This window comes from Poecilia mexicana, unplaced genomic scaffold, assembly GCF_051168715.1.
Source record: "Poecilia mexicana isolate PSO_F unplaced genomic scaffold, ASM5116871v1 scaffold_13, whole genome shotgun sequence".
Classification (NCBI taxonomy): Eukaryota; Metazoa; Chordata; class Actinopteri; order Cyprinodontiformes; family Poeciliidae; genus Poecilia; species Poecilia mexicana.
The window spans coordinates 32,185,451-32,209,456 of NW_028263382.1; the positions used below are offsets into that span (position 1 = coordinate 32,185,451).

Here is a 24,006-nt window from a genome sequence, read left to right on the forward strand (position 1 = left end):
CACATTTCTTTGCTGCTTTGAGACATTCTCTTTTGCTTATGTCATATTTGTGAAAATCAGCTATACTTATGAATACTGTTGATTGCTTTGATGCAGACTTGGCCCAGATTCTGTCTCCCCAGTTGACTAAATGTTTTTCAGCTTTTATAAGATATACATTTGTTGAAACTGTAGATATGAAAGTATGGTATGAGTTCACAGTATGTGAAAAAAATATAGCTCCTTCTTCTCCCAGTGCTAAAGATAAGCTACAAATCAGAGCAAGGAGGCGGATCTTAGTGCTGTCAATCATCCTTCCCACTCACTCTGCCAGGCTGCATCTAGCAAAGAACAGCTGTGAATGTTATGGCTAGTGTCATGGCCACCAGTGACAGAGGAAAATATATTTTTTCCTCTGTCAATCGTTTCTCTAACATTAGCAAATTGAGCAGAGTACATGAGCATAATTGACACCATTACCACCCTCCTCTTGGCTCTGATTGGTTGTTTTTGGTAGCAGCAATAGTAGCTGAAGGAGGAGGTGGGAAGATCGATTTTTTTCGGATTATCTGCCAATACATGGCGACATCTTTCTACTTAAAATAAAAGTTACATTCTTAGATTTTTTTAAATATTTTTCTTAAATCAAATTGTCATTTCCAGGTCAGCTACCAGTGCTGATACACATGCTGTGAGTTTTATTCTTTAGATGACTGCTCTGACTGCTCTTAATCTTCCAGGGAGGTTCTGGTGTTAATCCAGGCACAGATTTGCTATAAAGCCGCCATGGGACACCACCTTACTCATAAACCAGCCCGGTTCGCTTCGGCTCTGTGAGGCGCGATTGTTAAACTTCCAGTATGAGCAGCGACAGCCTGGCACCGCTTCACGAACCGCAGCTTCCCTTTGATGTTTCACGAGGCAAGGAAAGCCTCACGAGGAGGTCGGGCTCTTCTCCATCTTCACCGCCTCCTCTTCCTCCGACCCCGCCGGCATCTTGCTTCTTTCTTTTTTTCTTCCAGTGTGTATTTTGGCCAAAGGTTACGTTTTGTGTGCTCACAGTGTTGGGAATGTGACTACCTGCAAATGATTTACCTGAGGGAACAGAGGGTCACTTCAGAGCGAAGCCAAACGACGGGCCTGTACGCGGAGAGGCGCACGTGACTCGGCTCCACTTGGAGAGCCGGGGCAAATACTCTTGCTAACATGTAATTAGCCTGTTACTATTTTGATGCTACCGTCGCCCTGAAGGAGCAACAGGGTTGTTGGTTGTTCGCTCCATGCCAGGAATCCGCGAAGCTTTCAATTTAAAACTAAAAACTTTTCTCTGCGTTATTGAATAACTGGCTTTTGAGTGAAAAAGAAGCTCACTCCTTCCTTTTTCTTCTTCTTTTTTAAACAGATGTTTTTATCTTTGAGCCATGAAATGAGCACTAAGAGAAGCGAGATTATAGCTTTTGCAGGACCTTGGCCAGCATTTGTACAGCAAGTGAAATGCAAGACTGTCCTCTTTAGGGGTTGCAGAGAGATTTCGATATTAAAAGCTCACTTTCCTCTTGCACCAGAGCCAAATGGAGAGCTGATGCAAACTCCTGTCTGCCTCACTGTCTCTGCTGCTTCAATTCCCATCTCTGGCTGGAGACATTAGAAAAAAAAAATAAAACTTGCAAAACTACAATGACCCCTGACCTAGATATCTAAATAGAAGCAAAAGATATTGGCAACACCACAAACTTAAGACGTTTTTTTTTTTTAAGGAAAACTACTTAACTGAATAAGTGTTTTGTAATGGTTTAGGTCAATAGAAGATAAATATTGCAACTGCTTTAATTTTTATAAAGCAGTTCCAAAAGGACAGATGGCTAGATGAGCTTTATTGGTTTTCAGTTTCATTAAGTATTAACATTAGTGGTATATTTAATCAATAATTCAGTGAGGCTCTAAGTATGCTGATACTTTAAATGTAATGGTGGCAGCTAATGTGCTGGTCTAACAATTTAAACAGTTTGTATTTCCAGGACACATTTCTGTCAAACAGTCATCAAACTCCTGGTCCACCGATAAAAAAGTTGCACAATATAAATTCAGAGTAGATTTAAACTCCCATCTTGATTTATTTTCTCTATCATTCACAGTATTTTGGTCATTAGCTTACTTAAAGTCAAACAATTTTTAATTAATTTAAATAGAGTTTCAAGAAAAAAACAGCAATAAAACTAACTGGCGGACTTCTTATATTTGGGTTAAACTACTGCAGTTGCTAAGCTAAAGTCACTGCTTGTTCATGGGGACTTTTCATTAAACCGCCACCATTGCTAATAGAAGGCTTTTAATTAGTATCATGGGAAGACAGGGGACTCATCAAGTGAGGTATTTGAAGTGTGGGTACATGCAGTCACATCTTGAACTCTGTAGTCCTCTGCTTTATTTTTTAAAATGTTCAAATAACTTTAACCTGTTAGATAAATCAGTGATTAAGATGTACATCTAATAATCAGAGGTCAAAGTTTTATCACCGTTATCCATTTCTCTATGTTTCCTTTTATTTTAAATCAGCTTGGATCGGATTATTAGATAAGGATGACTGCCATATTTCTAAGAGGTTTCCTGATCGTTTTCCTTTAACCATCCATGTCATAGAAATAAAAAAGGACAGGCAGCATTTAGTTTTTGTAACGCGTAACTTTAAGACCAACTCCCAGTTTAAAATTTTCATTTTAATGATTCCTCTTATGCAAGTGTTCTGTCATATTTATTCTCAATGTCATTTTCTCTTCATTTCTTTATTTTCTTGAAAAGCACACTCAGTGCTATGCAAATAAAATTACTTAATGGAGGCCTTTTTTAAATTTGTGGTTTACTTTTACAATAACGTTGCCTTTACTTTGGTGATTATATGTCAACTGGTGTTTCCATAACACAATGAAGCAATTAACTGAAATGGAAATAAGTAAAACAACTGATATACGGTATTTTATTTTACATAAGAAATTGACAAGCACTCATCAATCAACATAATAAAACATTTGTGCCATCAGTCTAGACTCCGGATGGCTCCTTAAAATAAATATTTTTAAGAGGAAATAATACAGACAGAACAGGCTCAAACCACACAGACAAACGAATTATCCAAATGTTCAAAAGACGAATGGGTCCGAAAACTCCCAAAGTCAACCCCGACTCTCCAACGTAAAGAGCTTGTATAAAACAGTTAACCGTTTTGAAAAATACAGAATCTTACAAAAAAGTTTTTTTTTTCTTCCTTTTTTTATATCCTTGCCTTTTTGTGTCACTGTAAAATATCAGCTGGTATTCATGACAAGAAATTAAGAATTCCCCCCATGTGTAATAATAAAAAGACAGAATGTGCTTCTGCATTTTTTTTACATTAGTATTCACATATATCATAAGTAAACTGTAAAAGTCTTCTTAGCTCCTTATGGTGCTTTGACGAAAACGCGTGGACAGCATGGGACTGCTCGTGTTCGTCACGTTGTGTGTTGAGCCAACAGTCCCTCATTACACCGAGCCTCTGAATGCCTTTCCATTCCCCACGTGTGCGAATCAACACACTAATGTCAAATGTTCATTGTCTTTATAGGTTATGCCACCAAGGTTCACATTTTATAAAAACAAAATCAGAAAAGTTTTTGTTTTGACAGTTCTTTGTTAACTTCAAAAATAATAGCAAAAAGTCATCAACAAGTGAGGATTTCAAGATTACAGCTTACATAAAAAAACAAAAACAAAAAAAAAAAAACGTGAGAACAAGGTTTTGACACATGAAGTATGCGTTTGCCTGCTTACCTTTAAAACCCTCATGCGAAAACACACTTTGTAAAAAGGCCACATGGCTTTTCCTTCACTCTTAGATTGCGTGTGTATTCTGATAGATGGGAGGAAGTGGACAAAAGGTATGGTAACCTCTCTTATTAGTGTGAGGACTCTGTAAATATGGACCCCGTTAGAGTTGTGTGTGTGTGTTCAGTACACCAGAGAGCCCCTGACACTTTGATCTGGTTACTACTTACACAAGAGTGCAAGTTAGTTCGTGCTACGATAACAACTAACAGATATTCAGCATTCTCGTGTAATTTGTTTTAAGAGTCGTCTTGGTTTTGGCAATATTTTAAAAAAAGTATATAAAATCAGACTTTCTCTGTTAGAGGACACAAGTGAACAGATGTTTGAATATTTAGGGTAAGCTATGCTAATGAAAATTGTTAGCAATCGTTAGCCTAGAGGGCTATGCATACTACGCAAGAGCAGGGAAATTCCAGAGCAGTAGGAAATGAATGCAGCGTATTCTCAACAAATCATCTAGTAAAACCTTTGAAATTTAAAAATTATATAGGACGTGTTTAACGGGAAAAAGCTTTTGCTGACGTCCCAAGAGTTGTGCTGTTACTTTTCTGTGAAATCTTGACACCTTGAGAAAATAAAAAATCTTTCTCAGTTCTTGCGAGTATGCAAAATCCTTAAACGACTGAAATCTAGAACAAATAGTAAACTTGCTCCATCTATAGGTGTGGAAGAATTACATTTTACATCTACTGCTGGGTGGTAACTGTTCAGTAAAAGCCATGCTGGTTCTTATTTTTTATTCAGTGTTAAGGTAAACTTAGCGATTCAAAGATTGCCTTTAGCTGTATAATTGCAACAGTCTTGCTTAAGTGTTTTTGGAAAGGTAAAAACAAAACTCAAAATGACTTTTTACTGTTACAAAAAGTAAATGGAAATGTATGTAGCTGTCAATGCAAAACTATGCTAATAATTTGTAGTTAGCATATCTTAGCATAAAAACATAAAATTAGAGCAGATAATTTGACGGTTTAGGTCCAGGAGTGAGATTTACATCTAGTGTTGGGTAATAGTTGTTCAATAAAAGTCAAGTTGGTTATTCTTCAAATATTTAAATTAAACCTAGCCATTTGAAAACAGATGTTAGTTTTAGTTTCAAATGTTTTTGTCAAGTTTTAGGATAGTAAAAATATGGGGGTTTTTTAGAGGTAAATGAGAAGAGGTTTTATAAGTTCTTCCTGGTTCTGGTTCTTATTAAGGATATTTAAGCGTGTCTGAAGCCAGCTTTAATTTCATTATCAGCACAAATGAATTTTCTTTCTAGTATAGTAAAAACCATAAGGCCTCAGTTATTAAGTCTTTTTAATAAGTCTCTGGAAGCTATGGTCAGTATTCTGCTAAAGGTCAGACATGCTAACCTGAAATTTCAAGTTCGGTGGAGGTACATAAACCAGAAATCAATAAAACAGGAAGTTGCTTAGTCTTAAATTTGTGTCCTAGATTCAAGATTGCAATTTTTTATCTGTGGTTAGATGAATGTTTCCTTAACAAAACCATTCTGTTTTTCAGGCTTCAACTCTGTAAGGTAAGTTAAACAAACAAGAAACGGAAATTTCACATTTAGCATATGGTAAGAGTTTTCATGGCCTAAGGAGAGTAATGAATTGTCAAAGATATTTAATTAAAACATCTACATATTTAAGGTAACCTAAAAGTATTTGTATGTTTGTGTTTATATAAACCTTATTGGTGGTAGTTATGTGGGACGGTGTGTTTGTTAAAAGATCACGGTACGGTCTGAGTGTGTAAACAAAAGTCAGTTGGGCTTGAGTTTGAATCTGCTAGGTCCCTCTTCTTTGGAGCGGTGCTGAACATTTGCTTCTTTCCGCTCACAGATGCCCTTCAAACCTTATATATCTATATCTTTACCACATTCTTATTGTGTTGGTACTGCAGAAACAAAAACAGAAGTATAACTCAAGATAAACACTCTAGGCACTGTTTGATTTCAAAGGCTTTAAGTTGCAGAGGGTGATCAAAAGGTCAGCAAACGCATAGAAAAAAACAACGTAAAAAAGGAACGTCAACAAGTGACAGCTCTGCAGACCAAACATTTTCCCCCCTCTCGTGATGCGAGTTCCTCCAAGTCAGCTCGCACAAACCAGACTCGCTTTAAGCTCTGCGGCGGAGAGGCAATCGGGGGAGGAAAGATCTAAAGGGTGACGTCTAGAAGTTTTCAAGGTTAAGCATCAGTTCCAGTCTTTAACCCATCTTCCTTCATGGACAGAAAAAACTAACACTTGGGTCTCAACCCATTATCTTCTGGGGAATATCTATAGAGGCCTTGATGAAGATGCAGTTGTCTCGGATGTAGTTCCTCTTCTTGATTTCCTCGTGTGAGATGAACTTGGGGTAGCCGAAGCCCAGGGTGCTCTCGTCCAGCGAGTTGCGGCTGCTGCAGGGCTTCTGGAAATTCTTCCAGTTGGGGTCCGGGTTGAAGGTCTCTGTGATGTGCTGGGGTTTGGAGAGGGACGGGTCGCTCTGGTCCAGGATGGAGAACGTCACCTTATAAGAGAAGGGCCACTCCAGCAGGTTGTCGTACTCTCCTGGCAGGACGCGGATGTAGACGGAGAGGTGGGAGCCCTCGCCGCTGCCGTTGCCGTTCAGGAAGGCCGACACCTGAAGCTTGTAGCCGTAGCGGTGCGTGTAGAATGGCGGGCTGAAGAACTCGTGGTTGCTCCGCAGTTTGGCCTCTTGGAGTTTGCGGGAGTAGTCACTGAGTTTCCAGATGAGGACGCCGTCTTGGCTGACCGACAGCTCCTCCATCTCTCGTCGCAGCTCCAGGATTTCTTGCCGTTGGCGACCGACCAAGTTACACATCAGGGTGAGGTGTGACTTGGTGGTCTCTTCCAAGTGACGGCTAATAGCCAGCTTAGGGCACTGCAGGGAGAAAACAAATCACTTCTGTTCAAGAGTTCATAAAATACAGTTAATTCTATACTGAATATATTTGATTATTTTTCATGAGTCTTTGTTAAGTAAAAAAAAACATTTTGTTCATCTGACTCAATCAAACAATGCGTCAAGGTTGATTTGAAACGTGATAGGTTCATGGATCAAGATAATTAATTTCCTTGTAACTTTATCCAGAAGTTTATTTTTATTAAGAGAGCAGTATTATGTATTTTGTAGTCACATGGTGCCATTTTACAGCACAACCAAGTAATTATGTTAACTTCAGTTATTATAAAAATGTCATGTGTATCAAATACAACTTAAAAGACAATTGACTTTGTAATTTAACGGCTTGAAATTGAGCCTCTGTCTCTTTAAAAACTCTTTGTATTTTCAAACTGCAGTCAACTCTGGAAAATGGGGAACAGCAAATCTAAATCAACAGAAGACGTACACTATCAGGTGTACGTCTTCTGATAGTGTACGTTTGAACATTACATTTTGAAAAGTTGTAAGTCTACATCCCAACATTATTAGAACTCTTGGTTGCCTTCATGATTTATAAAATCGCATTTATTCATATCAGAACGTTCATGAACCAGTTTGTTTAAAAACCAATTTGCATCTGGTATTTCTTTATATTTACCATATAGTCTCTATTTTACCGTTATTATTATTGTCTCTATTTTACCGTTATTATTATTGTCTCTATTTTACTGTTATTATTATTGCTTTTATGTTTCTGTTTGCTTATATTTGAGGCTTTCTTGACTCTCAGAGACTAAAAAAAGTGGAAAATTGACATCACAGCGTTTGATGTTTCCACATTTCCAGACTTTGGTAGCTTTAAAAAAGACACAGATAGATGCGTCATTCTGTTTGTGTCTGTCCTCTTATTAGACAACAATCTGGATCTTTGGACCTGGTAACCAAGGTCACAAAGTAAAGATTATGTATTTTTTTAAAAGCTTCCTGGCTAATGATTAACACAACAATGGGCGTGTTAAAAGAAAATTCCTACAGAGTCAGGAGAATTTTAATGAGAACGGATGCAGGTCAGTCTTACCCTGTGTTTGCAGCCGGCGTCTTTGAAAGGACAGAGGACAAGTGCGTTGCCGCAGTTGTCCTTGACGTGGTTGGCCAGGTCCTCCCGGGCGATGTTGGGAGTGCCGCATTGGTTTGGACACTGGACAGGAAAGCGAGGGCAGTGATACTGGTGGTTCTGCATTAAAGAGAATGGAAACGGAAACATTATTTTCGTTTGAATGAATGAAAAAGAGACAATATGCTTTCCAATCATTTCAGGTATCTTTGGGATGAATACATATCGTTTTGTTCACTTTTGACAAGATGACAAACAAAGGTTCAGACCCACTAGGTTTGCTGCAAAGTCAGTGAATCAATATAATCATCTGGGTTTCCATAAACCAGTGGTTCCCAAACTTTTTCTTCTGTGCCCCCCCAGTGGTTTCCAAACATTTTCTGCGCCCCCCCCCTATGGATTACAAATGGCTGTCTGGTTGAAACGACGCGTGTGACAGTGGGGGGGGGGGCCTTGACTTTTTTGGGGGCAAAATGAATGTACGTAGCTGAAAATAGACACCAACATCGGTAGCCTACAAGGTACTTGTTAAGCTTAAGCTTCTGTATTGATATTAGCTAGTCATCTTTTAGCTAACATTACCTGCATCCAACAGCTTTACTCAACTCAGTCGGTTAGTTTGGAGGGAAAAACTGTGAAAAGTTCTTTGCGTTTTGCTGGTTTGTTGCCGTGATTCTAACACAAACCTACGTAGCTCCGCACAGCAGCAGCAGGTCTCCTTCACAGGTTGTAAACCCAGCGCGAGCGTCGTAGCGCTCATGTTGTGTTTAAAGGCGGCTCGGAAAAACAGGTTACAACATGTTAACAATGGATTAAACAGTTTTAACTGCTGATAAAAGTGACAGAGGACACAAATATGGGAAGTGTGGAAACCTCTACTGTATCAAACTGAGATAGGAATAACAGAGAGTTGGCCATTCAAAGGTAAAAACCCAGCGCATACAGTGTTCATGTTTTGTTTTTTTTTTCATCCAGATGGCTTCCCGCATGCCCCCCCCCCCTTACAATGACACGGCGCCCCCCCCAGGGGGCGCGCCCCATAGTTTGGGAACCTCTGCCATAAACTACTGAAATCGCTGTAGACAAAGTTTTAAAGAACTGAAAAGAAATTCAAAAAGATATTTAAAAGTCGCATCGTTTGCCAACAACAGAAGAATTACACGCAACTTAATGTTTGGTGTTTCTCGCTCAGAGGAGAAAGTGTTTCATCAGCTTGAAAGCTTCTCGGTGTTCACAAGTTAGTGAAAATCCATGAAGATACAGGAAATCAGCTGTTCAGCATTGCAACCCACATTTGGTTATTTCAGCACATCTTGACCCAGCATGTGAGAGGAGGGGAAAATCACAGCTCTGCCTTTGTCAGAGAAGTGCTGAGGGGAAGAGACCTCAACTTAAAAGCAATAATGGCAGCGGCTCACACCGCATCCAGCTGGAGAAGGACACAGACACCCTGAATGGAAACATACTGCTGCTCCTGCTGCACTTCTTCTTTGTCCTGCGCTGCTCAGGCCTCAAACAGAAAGCAGCTGCAGGAATACTTAAATGAAAATAAATGCGTTTCTGCCTGTTGTGTCAAATATAGGTTGGATCTGTTTTCTTACAATTATCAATTTCTTTTTTTTTTTGGCTCAAGCGAAACTCACCTGGATTGTGTCGAAGACGAACTCTTTGCCGCAGTACTTGCAGGGCTGCGTGCGTTTGGGACACTCGGCCATGCTGTGCTGGGACAGCAGGCGACGCATCATCCTCGCTCCGCATTTGTTCTCACAGTAAACACTCTCCTGAGGACACACGCCCTGGTGGTTCTAACCAAAACAAGCAAACAAACAAAACAGAAACAAATGTGAGTAGAGAAATTAGTGATAATTAAAACAACAACAAAAACCCAAATCCAAACTTTGATTGTCGGCGCAACCTTAAAAAGTTTTAAATTCATGTATCTATAACGAAGATCTTAAAATATCTTAAATACATTACAATAATGTGCATTGGTCTTAAATATGTTAATCACGGGTCTTGCATTGTGTCGTGACAGAACCATTTAATCTCATATATTCTTGTATATGTAGGTATTTTTCCATCAGGCGAAAGTTTTGAGTTGAGCGTAGACCTCTTTGCCTTCTGTGGCAGGTGAGGCTACCAGTAACAGGTAGCTAGCTAGTCTGCTCTTAGGCACCAGTTAGCTAGCTAGTAGCTGGCCAATAACCACTAAACTGGCTAGCGGGTTGCCATAAGGAGAGCTAGCTATCTAGAACTTTATGTCTATCATGAGTGACAGGCTTGACAAATGATTGAGAAAGGAAAAAGTCATTGCCACTTGCTGGCAATGACTCCAACTCATTGGAGACGATATGGAAGACAGCAATAAAAGTTTTAAAATTTTTCAACTTTGTTGTGTCTCGTCGCTAGCACTTGTGTGCTCAGGGTTAGCCTTTCTGTAAGGGTTCCAACAGGTCTCAGTTCTTTATGCTTATTTTAAAATGTAACAAAATAATAATGGTAATGGAAGACATTTACACTTAGAAGATGGAACCCACAAAACCGGACACAAGAAGGAAGGGAAGAAAGGAAAGGATAAAAGACTGAAACACAAAGGAAAGAAGGCAGGACAACGTCAGAAGCAAAGAAAAGAAAGAGGCTAGATGGCTAGATAGACCAGAAAGGTAGTAACCTTCATATAACATTTCTAACAGTTTTTTTAGTTGTTTATTTGAAAGTGAAAGGTAGTGGTTCTGGAAATGTGTACATAGGGAGAGAGAGTAAACAGAGGAGAGTCAGGACCAACAGAGGTGTTAGTGAGGAGTGTAAGGCCCCTCCATTCAGTTGCTGATGAAAAAAAAAAGTTGTTTCCTCTTCCATCATTCATGCTACCAGAAAATATTTTCCTAATACGGTGACGCCCGTGCGTCACCGTATTAGCGGCCCAAGTTCTTCCAGCTGTTTTTAACAGGTACTTCTTTCATTTGACACCATGAGTCATCTCTCTCCAGGTGTTTCATTTTCCATCAAACTCACACAACCACGACGAAAAACAAACACAAACAAAAAAGCAGTGTTTACCTCATAGGCCTCGCCGGTGAACTCGCTGCCGCAAAACTCGCACTTGACCTTGCGCTTGGGGCAGTCGTGCTGCAGGTGGTCTGGCAGGTCGCGGCGCGTCAGCTTGACGGAGCAGCGGTTGGGGCATGGGATCACGTTGAAGGCGCAGGTGGAGAAGTGGCCCTGAGGGGAGAGGAGAAGCAGCCACAGGTTCAGCGGACTTGCCCCATTTGTCATTCACTCACCCGAAGCGGGCAAGTGAATGACAGAGAGAGAGAGAAGCATGAGCTTCTTCTCACCTGCAGCTGCTTCATCTGTCCGGTCCAGCGGCAGCCCTCCTCGCTGTGGATGCAGCGGATGGGCAGCGCCAGGATTTGCTGCTCCAGCTCCGGGTCCGGGTAGATCTGAGGGCGACAACGTGGCATGAAGTCAGGGCAGACAGATGCAGATACCTGCTGCTGTACACTAGCAACGGTAGCGTTTTGGGCAATGTCATCTGTATCTGGTGTGTCCTGGAAGACTCCGCCCACCTGGCTGAATGTGACATTAGCGTGAAAAACGTGTGTTGATAACACTTAGGATTTATTTGCTAATTATTTATATGAGTGAAGAGACCAAATAGTTAAGGCGGACCATTTGAGTCTCAGTGAGGTGTTGAAAATGAAATTAGAGGAAGCAAAAAGATGGAAACTTCAAATTGGAAGCTGAATGTTCAACAATATGTCTGCATATCATACAGGCTCCAAGGGGGCAAGAGAGAGCAAGACTTCAACAACTAAAAAAAAAAAAAGGCTGAACAGAGAGCAGCTAAGGTGCTCTGGTTATCTGTCTGTCATGGAACATTCTAGATCTGGAAATGTTGGCCACCTTTTAAAAAACCTCAGAAAAATCTCTTTAGATTATGCTAACTACTATAGCTGTGCTAATCCCAAACAAGGGGTGCTAGGGAATTGCTTAGCTTTTGTTTGAAAATGTCGTAAAGCTTAAAAAAAAAAAAAAAAAAAAAGTATGCACATTTTCAAGGAATGACCATAAAGACTGCTCTTTTTGTAATGCTAGACACACTGTTTTTTCACCAATGTATAATAATCCAATTTCACAAATGTCTTTGTATTTTTTTCCAATCAAAATCCGATTTTGTGGTGCTACTTTAGAAAAATTTAAAAGAAATTCTGCACTTATGTCTGACAGTAAGTGTGACTTTTTGATCTGTTTATTTTCCATGAGTTTCCACGAAAAACTGGAGGGACTGATAAGTAACTAATGACGATTTGTAGCAGAAAGGCTGGAAAATAATATTTTAAATGTTAAATTCTAAAGATGCACTAATGTGAAAATTTGGGATATCAAGGTTCAATATTAATATTGCCGTTATGCCCAATAATTATATTTACTGATATACATATAGTTTCCTAACCTTTCAACACAATGAATACAAAAAAATAACGGCCACACATTTTACTTAACCGAGCATCAGGGCATAACACCAATTACATTTTTTTTTTTTGAAAATGTAAAAAATAAAAATCGTTTGAGAATTAGCTCTCACAGTTATATTAGCAAAATCTAGAAGTTGATTTAATTTTCTGCTCACATGTGAGCTTATATTTAGATTCTTTTCAGCTCTTAAGCCGTCACATTTTTAGGAAAGTTTACATATTTACCTGATTGATGATAAAGTCACTCTATTTTTGGACTTTGACATGTAATCGGTCTAGTTTAACCAGAAACAGTGGCAGCCCGACAGTGGTAGTTAAGGAGCAAAAAAAAAAAGCTTACTCTTCTAGTACCATTAAACATCCCGAACTGAACTAAAACCACAAGACTGTGGAAAGACGACACCGTTTGCACTAAGCTGCACAGAGAAATGAGGGAATTTCACATCTTTTTCTTTTCTTTTTTTATTACACTGCAGCAGTGAGTCAGGCCTGCCACTGCAGTGATAATGAAGAAGTTTATGACTTTATGGGACCTCAGAGAGAGAAAAGTAAAGTAAAGAGGCAGTAAAGAGGCAGAGAAATATTTATCCGTGGTCACTGAACAATGAGGAAGAGGCTGCATTCTACTAAAATCCCCTGAAATCCTCTCCATCAAGTCGCTGTCCTGAGGCTTTTAAGCCTCCGTCCCCCAACGCCGGGGAAAAAAAACCCGGTCAAACAAGAAAAGCCACTTCCTAACAAATGTCACAACAGCCCTCTGTAGCCTGGCTGTTGAGTTGTGATTTGTTCAGTCACGTGCACCCGCACTGAAACATGAGTACGCGCGGTCCAATCAAAAACACAACGCACCTGGAAATGTCTTAAAATAACTCCGCTCACTCAGGTCATGTTCAAGTTCAGACAGATATGTAAGCTTTTCAATCCTGCCCACAAAAGATTTTGCTGCAATAAACTTTTTTTTTGGGGGGGGTTTTTCGTTCCAGTCTTAGAATCTGCTTGGAAGGCTGCAATAATGACGTTTTAATAACTTAGTCCCCGGCTCATCGGGGAGAGGTTAAGCTCTTCGGTTCAAGTTGGGGGTTTATTCTGTCTGCAGCAGCAATTTCAGCCCCTCACCATAAATACAGCAGCAGTGGCAGCAGGACAATCCTTTAATGACTGCACCGCTGTTCTTATGTGGTTGTGTTTGTGCATTTTTATTTATTTATTTATTTTTTTGGAAAGGAGGGACAGCGTGCAGTGAGCGTTACAATAACCATGACAGAAGACTACCAAGACGGGGGTAATTTGCAGGCGACTGGGAGCCTGGGAGCGCCTTGGTAAATAACAGTGTCTGACAGGTGTGCCATGAGCGCCTCCATCCCCCCCCTGGGGAGTTCCTGCTATTAGAGACGTCTTCATCGCTCCCAGCACCGGGCCCCGCTGATCATGCAGCAGTTCAGGTTCACTGCTGAACGTAAACATCTCTACTTTCGCTTTTTCTTCATGTTGTGTTGTCCAGTCTTTACACATCTCAGGCTTTCATGGTGTCGGTTACATAGCTGAGGACATCTAAGCTAGAAGTCCCCTTCCCTTAATTCTTCATCCTGAAAACACTAAGTGTGCATTCATGCCAGTCCTGTTTGATTAAAGCGAACTAAAGTCTAGAAAGTCTGGTTTGTTTGGGAAGGACTGAATGCGTAATTAAACTCTGTTGCAAACCCAAAAACTGAACTCTGGTCCGTCTACAAACCGAGCTCTCAGGTCGGTCGAAGTGAACTCTGACGTGGTTTGAATGAATATGTGAACGCCAAGCGAACTGGAGACCACTCCAAAAGCGGGACACTGCAGCGCAGTGCATTCTGGGTAAATGCAACCAAACAAACATGGAAGTCTAGTGCTACTGGGGGAAACAGATCATGGTTTTTTACCCAAGGAGAAGTTATTAAATATTTTTCCAAAAACTGCTTGCCACTCAAGATACTCGATCAAACAACACATCATCACATTCTGCCCAATAATATCTGCACCAGTTTCACTAATTAACTGTGTCCACTATATAGTACTGAGATTCATGAAAAACAACACAAATATTTAAGATTTATTTACATCTTTTCAGCAGTGTGGTGAGGTATCAAAATGGAGAGCATTTATTTAAGAGATCTGCAGACATTATTATGTTTAATATTTTTCTTTTTCGTGATTGTGGATGTTGTATATGTTGCTTAAGTCTTGTAGAATGAATAAGACAAAGTCTAGCATGAGAGAAATATGCCAAAAGCTGTAGCATAAAAAAAGAGAAATGATCCTTCCGTGTCCCTTATCTCTGAAATGTAGTTGCTTTGAAAAGCAGAGATCATACATGAGAGAGTCCTGACTCTGCATACGGTCTTTATACCCCCCCCCCTCCATGAGCACAATATGATTACCTTACATTTGGAGGGAAACTGAAATTTATTTCTCAGTCTGCTCAGGGAGTGATTGAGTGCAATGGTTTTAATAAATGTTCTGGTGTAATGAAATAAATTGCAACCTCTAACTTGGGGGTGAAGACGTGTTTTACTGCCTTTATGCACTACAGTAAATCAGAGACACAAACCCTCAGGTTTTTATTTGAACAAAGTGAAGTAAAAGTCACAGCGTCTAACCAGCTGCAGTCCGAACCTGTCAAAACTTGATGGCTTCGTACAAGATACATAAAGGAATACCAGATGTTTGCAGGGTTCGCACAAGTTCACGTTTTTACATGCACTAGATTTGTTATAATAACTGCTCGTCTCCTCTGAGATGGTGTATTTGTTCTCGTAGGAGCAGATGATAATTTTCTTGGGGGCGGGGGGAATAAACAAACATCCATTTTAAATGCATTAGCTTTGTCTTGTGTCTAACCCACTTTTGTATTTGTTTCATGTTAGTGATCTAAAACGCTGAATAGATTTGCTACCATGCTCACATTAAGTCATACAACAGTAAAATGCAAAGCAGTCCATATTTATTCAGTTAAATGTCCCACTTATATAAACATTTTGATCTGAATAAAGCTGATAGATGCAACGTCTGTGGGACTGTTTATTCGTTTGGAGACGAGGTTCTAAAGGGCGGAGGTCAGTATCTTGGGTTGTCATTGTTATGCTTCTTTGAAACTAAAAGCTAGAATTATGGATCCTATGTCATAAACTTTAACAAATTTACAAAGTGACTGGAAAAACAATTGAGCTAACCTTGTAATTTCGGGGACCAGAAACAACAAATTCTGTCTTTTATGACTTAAGTGAAAGAAACTCTAGCTCGTCTAATCTATGATATTACCGACATGCATACTCAGTGACAGAAATAATAATAGCAGTCATCTGGTGACACAGAAATATAAATTTGTGTGTCATCAGCGTATGGTAAGAGACATTAGAGACATTGACAGCGAGAATGTAGATATTGGATAAAGTGGGCTGAGAATGGAGTCTTGAAGAACTCCACATCTGATCTTTGTTCGCTGAGATTTAGCACCGCTAAATGACACAAAGCTACAATGGGCCAGTCATCGACTGGGAAAAAAAAAAAAAAAATCAATGCCGCCTTTGGGTCACCGCTTATTGTTAGCTTACTCAATTTGTCAATCTGTTATTAAAAAAAAAAAACAAAAACAAAAAACAATTCAGCAGTTTGACAATATGTCCAATGTAAAACACTGAGAGAGAGAGAGACATGATGTGGAAACTGAAGGGGCCTCAGAGTTATGTTAAAAACAAACAAACAAAAAAAATAATTATGCTCTTTGTTTATTCTAATTTTCTGGATAAATGCTTTGAAACCAGCATGTTTTACTCAAGGTTGTATTACTCCATCGATCCTGTAGCAGTACACGCCTAAACCACAGACGGCTACATCTGTGTTTGTAGAGTATCGAACAGACGGGACGCCTCGCTGTTTCAATCTAATACATGTTGCTGCTTGTTATGAGTGTAAATATTAAAAGTAGGGTTGGACTGCTCCAAGACTTCCAGGGAATATGCACAAATGCATACAAGTTTGTAATGCGTTGTTAGCTCAATAACTCAAGAGTTTGTGGTGTGAATTAGTGTCAGGCCGGTGTGTCCGTCGTACCTTGGCATAGTCTAAAGGGAGCTGATCCTCTGGACATTTGAAGACGCCTTCACTGTAAAACAAAACAGAGAAAATGTTGGTTTATGAAAAACATGAAGATAATTATACTATACAGGTATTAAAGAACCACAAAGTGCTGTCAAAATGTCAGAAAGCCTGTATGAGCATCACTGCAGAGCACAAAGTTTCAGTTTTTTCAAGCTCACCCTTACTCTGAAAACTCCTCTGACTCATCAGGCTGCATGACGTACAGGGAGCACACTTTTCCATGCGCCATGAAGCAAACTGACTTTAATAAGCTCTTTTATTCATCCCCCCCTCCTGCAGACGATGTGCTCTGTAGAGCGGCTATGGAGCTGCTGCAGAGGAAGCTAAAAATGACACTTTTGTTCACTTTTATTTTTACTAAACCAGATAAGTTGGTTGAGAACATAATCTCATTTCCATCAATGACCTGGCCAGAAAGCATCAAAGCATCATACAACAGGAAACAGAAGAAGAAGAAAAAACAAATGGAAATAAAACAAAACATTTGAGAAAAATAACTTTAATTATTGACCTTTCACATATGTAATGTAATAATTATACATTATTAGTACAAAGTATATGAAAAGAAAAGACGACTGTGCAGCTGTTAAAATAGTGTAAATTTACAACTGAAAATTGTCCTGATAGTTACGATGTGCACTTTGTCTGCTTCTCTGACTCATGGTGTTTTCATACTTGATAGTCTGGTAGACTTGGTTGGATTGGGGAACAAAATTTCAACATTTGTTACATTTTCAGCTGCTGCAGTTCGCTTTCAAACTACACTGCTTCAAATGAACCAAAGCCTTTGAAAAACCTGTTCACCTTCAAGCCTGTAGGGGCACTGCACCAAGAACCACTGAAGGAAACGACACAAAAAAATCTGAAGACGACACTGAGCAAAACCTTCTTCGCAAAATGTAAACAAAAATGCAGTAGGATCAGATTTTAGTGGTTATAGAACTTCTTTTTTGTCTTGGGCAAAAGACCACAAGCCACTTCTCCCTGTAGTGCTAGACTCTCATGTTTTTGTGGTTGTATTTACCCAGAATGCCCTGGTCTATAGTCCGATTCTTACTTTTGGAGCAGTCTCCTGCCAGCTTGGTATTACCGCACCACACACTTCCAAGACGTAGATTTCTAGGCAGACCAGAGTTTATTTTTGGTCTGCACCAGAGTTCGATTGTGTATTCACGTCTTCGCAATCGACAGGTTTGTCGACAAATCCAACCCAACCCACAAATCCAATCCAACCCTTGATTAGAGCAGACTAAACGGGGTTGGTGTGAAGGCACTCTAAGCAGCTGTCCTGAACTCATTCTCTTCTTGGAAAGTTTGCTTTAAACGTCTCCATGACTTTGTCCCTGACCCGTCTGCCGTTTTCCTCTGTCTTTATGAAGCTCATTGTTCACTAATGTTCTGTAACAAACCTCTGAGGCCTGAGATTAACTTATTCACAGATAGACTCCAATCTGCCAACTTCTGAAGGCAATTAGTTGCACTAGATGTTTACCTCTAGGGGTATCAGAGTAAAATGGGACGAATATAAATGCGAAACAACATTCAAGTTTTCATTTCCCCTATACTTTAGTTGTACTTTGCTTTTCACACAAAATCTCAATAGAATACATTTAAGTTAGTGGTTTTAATGTGAAAAAGTTAAAGCAGTGTGAATACTTTCACAATGTATCACATATGAGCTCCATATGTGATACAATGTGTTTTGCAAAATGTGCAAGACACAATGTATCGCATTGTGTCTTGCAACTATGCCTCTGTTATAGCTAAACTAATTAGGGAGCAGCGCTGTTCAGAGAGTGTTTGCCTTTTAGTGCTTTAATTCGGTCATCAGCGTCACCTGACCTTAGGTCCCCGAGGCACAGGAACACGTGATGGGATTGTATGCGCACTGCCATCTCCGTCTACCCAGCTGTGAAACACGCCTGCTGATGCTGATGGCGATGGGAGGAGGGGTGGGAGCAGAGGTCAGGCCCGAGAGCGAGCGAGGGAGGGTTGATGGAAAGAGGGGTGGAGGAGGGAGGTTAATGCATGACGGGACAGCAGTAATTCTTCTCCATTAGGGTTACTGTGTCAGCAGTGAGCCGGAGACCAATTAACAAAACCACAACGGGCCATGAGGGAGGGTCAATCGATTGGAAGCCTGCGAGAGTCCACTCAGCATCTCTTGTGTGAAACCATTTACTGAGCTCATCGTCATCATCGCCGAAAAGTTCGCGACAGCCAGCCAGCCAGCTCCGAATGTCCCGCGACCATAGACCCTGAGAGGAGATGGGAAGTGACAGGGCCTCGGCTTGGGATGGGGGAGATGCAGAGGGACGGCTCCGGGCCCCCTCCATCTAACTCTGAGACACGGAGAGGCAGAAAGGCGAAAAAGAGCCGAGTCACAGAGAATCAGTATGATTTCCTGTCCTGGCTGCAGAGAAGATTACGTGTCTAGCACCTCTAGCACACAATTGCACGCAATTCACTCAGGGGTTGAATTCACATCGACTCGGTGAAACCACAATGACGTGGTAGAGCTACGGTTTCATTTGTATGTTAGAAATCAGCTAATGGCCACATTTTTTCCTGATCAGTGTTTCGCCTAAGAACCTAAGTCTCAGTTCGATTGAAGTGAATTCTGGCGCGGTTCAAATGCATATGTAAAACCAAAGCGGGCCGGAGCTGGAAGTCGACTAAAGAACGGGGCATTCTGGGTTAATACAATCAAGACAAAACACGTCCTCCTGCGTTAGCAGGAGAAATAGCTTGTGGTCTTTTGTTTAAGACGAAAAGTTTACATTTCATAAGGAGGAAGTTGCGCTCAGTCTCTTCCTGAGAGATTTTGAGTCGTTTCCTTTGGTGCTTCTTTGTGGATAGGAAGAGAGGAACAAGGTTTTGAAAAGTTTTGGTTTGTCTGACAGGGTACGATGTGGAAGAGAACTGCAGCAGCTGAAAATGTTACAATTGCTGCAATTTTGGTCCCTAATTGAAACGAGTCTACGGGACTAAGGCTTTTCTTCTCAAGCACTTCCAGAGCCCAACCACTACCGACCCTGGAGTCGACATAGTGTTGGATCACTGTGTCCCTATGAGTGTTTCATGCAGTAAATACGATGAGGAATGCAGCACTGCACTATTCATCTTGTTTTATCTCAGTATCCCTGCAAACAAATATCTTACATCTTTTAAAATTTCCCAATCCCAATCAGCTGATCTCTGATATGATCGGTACCAGCAGTGCTAGAAATGCAACAGATGGCACAGCATTAACATCTTGCATAATTAACACTGTCTAATATTAAAACACAGGAAAACTGAGTCTGAAATTATGTTTATGGATTCAGCTGAAAACTTCCCCTGTCAGAGCAACTCTATGCAGCACTCAATGGTGGGTGATTAAAACAATAAGTAGCTGGATGAAAAGAGACAGAAAGTTTCTGTTAGTCTGATGCAAATCAGACCTTTTTTTTTAATGAAGATTGGTGGCTTTACAGTTTTGCCTTATATTAAGAAGAATAAAAACTAAAGTAACATTTTGGGTGGTTGAAAGAGGTTATTATTTGATGATGGGGACCCAGAGTCAGATTTTGCCTCAGTGTAAACACAAAGAAGTGGTGTAAGCAAACACAGGCAGCAGTTGAGCTTCAGAACCGGTTTGGTGAAGAAAAAAAAATTAAACAAATTTATATGTTTGTGAGTGAGGTGTTCACCAGTGTAGCCAGAAAAAGCATGAATGGTGAAACAGGATGTTATAGGATGTAAATTAAACAGTACTGTCAACAACTTGTTCAATGTTTGCAACTCATTCAGGCTGCAAGTGAGTGAGAGAGAGCAGGACTTTCAATATAAAACAGGGAAACTAAATGGAGCATAATAAATTTTCCCTTTTTTTGTCTGAGTTTTAAACCAGTCTGTCAGGAACCATGCAGGATTTAGAAATATCTCTACCAAAAATAAGAGTCACGAAGGCTTCAATGGTATGAGATTGCCTCTAAAAACAATAAATTATCTAAACCAAGTTAGGCTGATATGTTCACAGCTGCCGATTACTGCCTAGTCAATGAGCATCTGGGGACAAATTCATCAGCAATGCTTCTGTGTGAGGATGAGATGTCACAGGGGAGCAGCTCTGACTGGACTCCGTACTGTATAATACAATCACCTCATTAAAATTTAACCACCTCCCTCCGTCTGCTCCCGTTCACATCATATCTGCCCCCTCTCCCCTGTATAATTGCCCTTTCTCTCTCCCTACTCATCCCCAAATCTTCTTAGGCAGCGTCCGTTCATCCAGCTCACACCACCAACACAGCCGTCACAACATCCTTTGGCCCCTCTGTGCAGCGCTCCTGACAGGCAGACAGCGAGAGGTACAAATCCCTCCAGATTAATTTCACCGGTGCAGAGCGAATCGTGGGGAGGGAGGAAAGGGGGTTTTGTTTTTCCAAGTGACAGCAACCAGCCCCAAACACATACACGGCGGACGCGTTGGCGACAGTCAGGGACCCATGAGTAACCTTGAAGTGCGGTCTATAGATTAACAGAACAGAGAGACTCCTAAAAAAAACCCATGTTTACCAGAGAGGTAGGAATGACCGACGAGATGCCCTCAACAAACGAACAAACCCAACCAAACGCTTTAGGGAGCGCAAGACTGCAGCAGTCTGACTGGCCAAACCGCTTCCATTGACTCGGGAGGCGTCGGGAACCTCGTCCAAACCACCAGTTTACCTCTACCGGCTTTCATCTTCATGCTTATGCCAAACCTTCTTGCCTTTAACATACAACTGGGATTAACATTAATTTTCTCAAACAGAAGCTGCCTGCAGGCTGAAACCAAACCCTTTGCTCAGGAAGTTTGGAGAGAAGCAAGACTACTGGCTTCATCTCACACAGGTTACTGTAATCCCTCAAACTCTGTGTGAAAAGTCCGGATTTCCTTTTTGTCTGATCCTCCCGTTTATAATGATGACGATGGCTGTTTTCCTTGAAACAGACAGGAGAGAGGGATGTCTGACAACGGAGTTCAAATTGATACGTAAAATAATGTGGCACGACCTAAACTAATGACGTATAGATTAGAAACGAATCAAGAAATTGGCTGGTAACTGGATTATCACCTGTACATTGGTGGCCTATTGAGCAGAAGTGCCTTAGAAGTGTCTGAATATTCTGTGATAGATAATTAATAAAGTATATTTTTTTCTTTCAAGTTTTCTCCTTTTTTTGAGCTTTCAACCTGTGTAATGGAATATGATGGACTTGTTAACGTCCATCCTGTTAGTAAGTCCAGACTTCGGTTTTTGCTGTGATAACACTGCTAATCATGCTAATTCTTAATATAAGATGCTACAGATACTTTAAAATTTCAACTCTGTTCCCAATTTGTCTTTGTTTAAAATATTAGTAAATACTATTTTTATAGTATCTGTTTTCTCACACAAATGACCTGATGTCACATCATCTCCTCATATTAAACCATTCCTGAGAAAAAAAACCACTGATGGCAGAACATTTTTTAAATCTTGCTCATTTATCTTCTCATATTTTGGTCTCTAGAAAGAAATAGAACTGGTTAAAATCTGTTTTACTAGATCAAAGTTGGAAATTAGAAATGGACCATAAAATTGCACGCCTCTTTTTGGGTCTGTTATGTATCCTAGTCCTTGTACAGTATGGTACAGCATACTGTACAAAGCTATTCTCATCTTTTGTGTCTCTCAGAAACATTTCAGAAGATAAATTCTTGGGGCTTGATTCAGCTTTAACTGCCTCAACATTTTGGTGTTCTGTTGGTAAAAGTATGTACGGCATGTTTCCACATAAAAAAGAAAAAAATCTGGGCGTAAATTATACCCCGACTTCTTCCACTTTAATAAAGAGAAACTTCACTAAAAAGAAAGCTAAATGTTTTTCCAAAGATTTAACAGTGGATTGTTGTGTTTTCCCAGAAACCTTTGAAGCCGTCAGACCACAAACCATAAACTTGTAATTTCTTCCAAATGACACTCAATGAGCTACTGGTTAGCATTTCTTCAGTACAGAGCAAACTGGGACAAAAGTGACCCAGACATTTGTGTCACAGAAATTGAAACGTGAAAAAGTTGTAACATTGGCTTTCGCTCTGCATGTATGTTTTGTTTAACTGCACCAAATTTATTAGACTAAAAACGGGGAGGAGCAGCTTTACTTTCACAGGACGTATCCCCATACCTGCCCACAGGTTGAAAGCAGCTTCTCTTTCTGTGCAGGATGTCCCTGAAGAATGATGCTGTTACACTGTTCTACGTGTGGGATGTAATGCCTACATAATGAGCTGTTCAAACATCCATCGTGTGAAGGAGATCATTTCCTGTTAAAGACTAACAGGAAGTCAGAGCCACGTTGCACAACGCAACCTGTTAGCAAAGTATAAGCAAGTGCCAATATCCAAAGATTTAGGAATAGCTAGTCATGGACAAATGTACAGTATTAGTAACAAGCAAATGTTTACATGTTGTTGTTTTGGTTTTTTTACATAATACTGAGAAAAGTTTTAAACTGAAATTATTTTTTCTTACTTTCAAAAAGTCAGACTTTCTTGTGATCTTTTAAAACATGTAATAACAATCAATAGTTTTCAGGCTCCCTGACAGCCTTTACAAAGTTCAAAGTTTTCCTTTGAATGGCTTTTCATTCGTTTTCTGTCCAACTGTTAACATAGGGAATATCCCCATCAGAAATGCTCGTTCTTTGACACATTTCAGCTATTTATGTCTGGGTGTTTGCAGATGCAGAGTTCCAGTTCCATAATTCATTGAAATCAATGCCATGTTTATCTATGAATCCATGTCCAGTTGAACATAGTCACCAATAAATGTAATTGAAAATGGTAAAAAAAAAAACCACAAAAAATACACAAAAACAACATGACTGCAACATGATCAACACATCTCAGAACTGTGAACAAAAGGGACTGTATCTAAAAAAAAACAAAAAAACACCAAAATTAGTAGTTTTTGGAATTTCTATACCTAAACACCAAATCATAGGTCAGATTTAAGTGGCTTAACAAGCACAAAGAAATATTCTTCTAATAATTGTAACAAGAAGACAATAGAAAATTTGAAGGGACAATTTATTAAGTCCGCTACAGAGATTCCAACGCAGTCTGAGGAGTAGGTGGTGTAACGGTAACAGATGGAGGATATTACATCCATGGTTTGACTACCAACTTCTGGAGCTTTGAAGGAAGCCCAGTTCTCTCTGCCAATTCACTGCCTAAAAAAATAAAATAAAAGTGACTTATCTCGCTTTTAATTTGGTTTCTGATCCTGTGCTTTTTTAAAATCACTTTTGTAAATCAACCAAGCATATTAGAAGATTCAAATTAACAAGCGGGCTCTCAGTTGAAATTTGATGCTAATTTTCTGTTGTGGTTTTTGACATGCGTATGTTGGGAGCCGGAAATGAAATGACTATCCTGAAATTTGACACCTGCAGGATTGTCTTTGGCCCCAAACCCAGCCGTCTGAAATGAAGTAACAACGGCTGACAGTCTGCAGGTCACGCTCATCAGAAAGACCGAAATAAATCACGCCT

General features: G+C 40.1%; 1 protein-coding gene across 1 annotated transcript in view; it reads right to left on the minus strand.

Annotated features, from left to right (window-relative positions):
• Positions 1-2,939: 2,939 nt before the first annotated feature.
• Positions 2,940-24,006, minus strand: part of traf4a (tnf receptor-associated factor 4a) — a 45,157-nt gene continuing 24,090 nt past the window's right edge. The window contains exons 3-8 of the mRNA XM_015011234.2: positions 16,396-16,447; positions 11,176-11,280; positions 10,898-11,059; positions 9,481-9,642; positions 7,802-7,957; positions 2,940-6,720 (exon numbers count right to left, since the gene is read on the minus strand). Coding sequence (XP_014866720.2) covers positions 6,088-6,720; positions 7,802-7,957; positions 9,481-9,642; positions 10,898-11,059; positions 11,176-11,280; positions 16,396-16,447 — 1,270 coding nt within the window. The 3' untranslated portion in view covers positions 2,940-6,087. The remainder of the gene's footprint in view (positions 6,721-7,801; positions 7,958-9,480; positions 9,643-10,897; positions 11,060-11,175; positions 11,281-16,395; positions 16,448-24,006) is intronic.